Below are 4,744 nucleotides of genomic sequence, written 5' to 3'. Positions count from 1 at the left end.
ACGGAAATAACGTGTGCATGATGGACGATCTTCGTGAGGCCAGAGTGGAAGAGAAGAAACTACGCAAAGACGTTAGACGTTACGCGGCTTATCATCTAGAGTCAGAGCGTCAGCACGAGATCACCAAGCAAGAGTTGAAGAAAGCGCAAGATAGGATTTTTACGCTCGAAATTCGGGAAAATAGTCTTCTCAAAACCCAACGTCGTCTTCAGGAGCGGATTGAAGAGCAAGAAATCGATGAAAAAGTAAGCCAATCAACAATACAAGAACTACAGGATCAAGTAAACAATCTCGATCACCACAACACACAACTGCAGAATTACATTGAGCACCTACAAAATAAGATGGTCAAAATGGAAGAACTCATAGAACAACTGGAAGAGAACCCTGTGAAGGAAAAAATTAACGAGGCAGTAGGAGACGGAGAAGTAATAGACGAGTAGGGAGAGAAAGTCCTAGAATAGGCTTCGATTGTATCTAGAATTATTTGATTAATCATTTGTTTTGAAAAATATTTGGTTGTATGAAAAATTTTACAATTTAATGAAATTATTTCTTTGATTAAATATTGTGGCAAACAAATTAATAAAATACCTGTTTATAGGAAATGGCAGGTAGACCACCCCGAAACAACCGTAACCCTCGTGGCGCCAACCAAGATGAAAACCCACCACCACCACCACCACCAAGAGTGAATATCAGTCAAGAGGATATGATGGCAATAGCCACTATCGTAGCTGCGACGTTGCAAGGATTCGTGAACCCATTGGCTAACGCCATCCAACCACCACCTGAATCGCAACCGCGTGGGATTAAGTACCATTACGAATCTCTCAGAAGGAATCGAGTTCCAACTTTCGATGGGAACCCAGACCCAAAGGTCAGCCACAACTGGCTCAAGAACGTCGAAACACAACTAAATTTACTGGAGATACCTGAAGAGCTGATAGTGGAGGTTGTAACACCGTTTTTGGAAGACCGAGCTAGGAAATGGTGGGAAACAGTGTCGCCATCTTTGGCAGAAGTGGAAGAGATCACATGGCAGATTTTTAAGAGAGAATTTTTGAGACAATACTATCCCGCTGAATTTCGACTACAGAAGTTAAGTGAATTTGAAAATTTCAAACAGGCTCCGGACATGTCAGTAATGGAATACACTTCCCGATTCAACGATCTGGGAACCTACGTCCCAACAATCATGTCGGATGAAACGTTAAAAATGCATCGTTTCAAGAAGGGACTCAACAGTCGAATTCAGTCAGCATTGGCAGTGTTCAAGCCAAACAGCTTTGCAGATTTGATGGGCGCGGCAATGAGCGCAGAAACTGATATCAAGCGTCGTGAGGAAGAAAACAAGAACAAAAGACCGATGACCAGTCAATTTACTCAGAATGGTCCCAAGTTTAGGAAATCAAATTATTCGAGTAGGCCTCCAAGAGGAAATTTTAACAGTACTGGCAATAGGGAAGGGAAGTGCTGCTACACCTGTAAACAGTATCATACCGGAGAATGCTATCGGAAGATAGGTGCGTGTTTCAAGTGTGGACAAGTGGGTCATAGGATAAAAGATTGTCCAGACAACAAGGACAAAGGGGCGGGACCCAACAAGAAAAATGAAAACAAGACCAATGCACGGGTATATACAATCACCCAAGAGGAAGCTGATGATACCAATGAAGTGGTGGCAGGTACTATCTTACTCAATGAAATGCCTGCTTATACCTTATTTGATTGTGGTGCTACACACTCATTCGTGTCTAAAAGATTTGCTTAGAAGCTTAAACTCGAACATGATACTCTTAGTGAACCATTAAGAGTAGCAACACCGGCAAGTAAAATAATTGAGACCCAAAAAATGTATCGAAACTGTAAAATTTGTATCAGCAAACAAATTTTTGAAGCAGAATTGATTCAACTCAATATGGTTGAGTTTGGCATCATTCTTTGAATGGATTGGTTAGCTAAATACCATGCCATTGTGGACTGCCAAAAGAAAAATGTTAGACTCCAGACTCCTCATGAAGAAGAGATTTTATTCGATGGAAAATCAAAAGAAAGAAAATCTCTGTTATCTGCCTCACAAGCCTGGAAAGCCATAAGAGGAGGAGAAGAAATTTATCTGGCAGTGATCAATGAAATCAAAGAAGAAGAAGTCCCAAGGTTGGAGGATATTCCAATTGTTCAAGAATTTCTAGACGTTTTCCCCGAGGAACTACCGGGAGAGATACCAGATAGGGAAGTAGAATTTGAAATCAATTTGGTCCCTGGTGCTGCGCCAATATCAAAGGCACCATACCGATAGGCTCCAGCCGAATTAAAAGAGCTAAAGGAGCAACTGCAGGAATTACTAGACAAGAAGCAGATTCGCCCCAGTGCATCCCCGTGGGGAGCCCTAGTGCTTTTTGTAAAGAAAAAGGACGGAAGCATGAGGCTATGCATCGACTACCGGGAGTTGAACAAGATCACCATAAAGAATAACTACCCACTCCCAAGAATAGATGATCTTTTCGACCAGTTAAAGGGAGCCAAGGTCTTCTCAAAACTAGATCTAAGATCTGGTTACCATCAGTTGAAGGTCAAAGCAGAAGACATCTCTAAAACTGCTTTTAGGACAAGATATGGACATTACGAATTCACGGTAATGCATTTTGGTCTAACAAATGCTACTGCAGCATTCATGGACCTTATGAATCTGGTATTCAAACCATATCTCGATAAGTTTGTAGTTGTCTTCATAGATGATATCCTTGTGTACTCACCAAGTGAAGAAGAACACAAAGAGCATCTACGTCTCACTTTGCAGACACTTCGAGAAAAGGAACTATACGCCAAATTCAAGAAATGTGAATTTTGGTTAAAAAGTGTGGCGTTCTTAGGGCATATAATTTCTGAATTAGGAGTGTCAGTAGATCCTAAGAAGGTAGAGGCAACCAAGGATTGGCCACAACCAAAGATAGTGACTGAAGTAAGAAGTTTTCTGGGATTAGCAGGCTACTATAGAAAATTTGTGGAAGGATTTTCTTCAATAGCCATTCCACTCAACAAACTTACTCAGAAAAATTCGAAATTCATTTGGAATGAAGCTTGTGAAAAGAGTTTCGAAACCCTGAAGACAAAACTCGCATCCACACCAGTACTCATTTTTCCCGAGGATGGTAAGAATTTCACTGTATAAGTGACGCATCAAAGGAAGGATTGGGGTGTGTGCTTATGCAAGAGGGTCAGGTAATCGCTTATGCCTCACGGAAATTGAAACCATATGAGCAGAATTACCCTACTCATGACTTGGAGTTAGCCGCAGTAGTATTTGCGCTTAAAATCTTGAGGCACTACCTTTATGGAGTAAAATGCAAAGTTTTTACTGATCACCAGAGCCTCAAGTACATTTTCACTCAAAAGAAATTAAACATGAGACAAAGAAGATGGATGGAACTTCTCAAGGACTATGACCTATCAATCAATTACCATCCGGGTAAGGCAAATAAGGTGGCAGATGCGTTGAGTCGAAGGAACCCTGGGAAGGTGAACTTAAATTCCCTATCAGTGCAACCAAACCTCCGAGAGACCATCAAGTTGAAGCAGAGTCAAGACACCTCCATCCTTAAAATTCAAGAACAAATCCAAGAAGCAAAAGTTCCAGAATTTCAAATTGATGAAAATGGAATACTCGGGATGAAAGGACGATTGTATGTGCCAAACGTCGATGGAATTCGAGAAGAAGTAATGGCCGAGGCACATAAATCGAGATTTTCAGTACATCCAGGGAGTACCAAAATGTACAGAGACTTAAAAAATAATTACTGGTGGAACGGTATGAAGAAAGACGTAGCTGTCTTTGTTGCAAAGTGTTTGGTCTGTCAACAAGTCAAGGCGGAACATCAAAGGCCTGGAAGACTTTTACAACCATTGGAAATACCAGAGTGGAAGTGGGATAACATCTCCTTGGATTTCGTAGTAGGACTACCACGATCAAGGCAGGGTCACGATGGGATCTGGGTAATCATTGACAGATTGACCAAGTCTGCCCATTTCTTGCCAGTACGGATGAATTATAATTTGGATAAATTAGCCACTTTGTATATGGACAACATAGTGAGGCTACATGGAGTTCCAGCGAGTATTCTGTCTAATAGAGATCCAAGATTTGTATCAAGATTTTGGAAAAGTTTCCAGAAGGCTATGGGAACCAAGGTTACTCTCAGCACGGTCATCATCCACAGACTGATGGCCAAACCGAAAGGACAATTCAAACCCTCGAAGATATGCTGAGGGCATGTGCACTGGACTTTTCTGGAAATTGGAGTGAACAGTTATCCTGATCGAATTCGCTTATAACAACAGCTATCATAGTAGCATTGAGATGGCTCCGTATGAGGCTTTGTATGGAAGAAAGTGTAGGTCGCCCCTATATTGGGACGAGGTCGGAGAAAAAGCTGTTATCGGACCAGAAATCATTAAGCTAACCGTTGATAAAGTAGTAATAATCAAGGAAAGACTCAAGGCAGCCCAAGATAGGCAAAAGAGCTGGGCCGACCTGAAGAGAAGACCCTTACAGTTGGAAATTGATGAGAAAGCTTATGTCAAGGTCTCCCCTATGAAAGGAGTAGTTCGATTCAGTAAATCCGGAAAGTTGAATCCGAGATATGTGGGACCATTCGAGATACTGGAAAAGGTAGGAACCTTAGCCTACCGATTAGCGTTACCACTGGACATGGCCAGAATACATAACGTTTTCCACATCTCA

The 4,744-nt window shown here is 41.6% G+C and overlaps 1 protein-coding gene across 1 annotated transcript; it reads left to right on the top strand.

Annotated features, from left to right (window-relative positions):
* The first annotated feature begins 344 nt into the window (after nt 1-344).
* Nucleotides 345-1,774, top strand: LOC142521793 (uncharacterized). The gene is made up of 2 exons (XM_075624977.1): nt 345-428; nt 1,130-1,774. Exons 1-2 carry the CDS (start codon nt 345-347, stop codon nt 1,772-1,774), a joined length of 729 nt encoding a protein of 242 aa, XP_075481092.1.
* Nucleotides 1,775-4,744: the final 2,970 nt, after the last annotated feature.

The sequence above is a fragment of the Primulina tabacum genome, chromosome 13 (genome assembly GCF_025594145.1).
Source record: "Primulina tabacum isolate GXHZ01 chromosome 13, ASM2559414v2, whole genome shotgun sequence".
NCBI classification, from domain to species: Eukaryota; Viridiplantae; Streptophyta; class Magnoliopsida; order Lamiales; family Gesneriaceae; genus Primulina; species Primulina tabacum.
Note: the sequence above shows the minus strand (reverse complement) of the source record. Positions and strands in the feature narration are given on the sequence as shown.

What these genes read in the sequence shown, in the direction of transcription:
- LOC142521793 (XM_075624977.1), top strand. Translation starts at nt 345, where the DNA reads ATGGTCAAAATGGAAGAACTCATAGAACAACTGGAAGAGAACCCTGTG. An exon ending in AGGCAGTAGGAGACGGAGAA is followed by an intron (nt 429 to 1,129) that starts GTAATAGACGAG and finishes AATTTCAAACAG; the next exon opens with GCTCCGGACATGTCAGTAAT.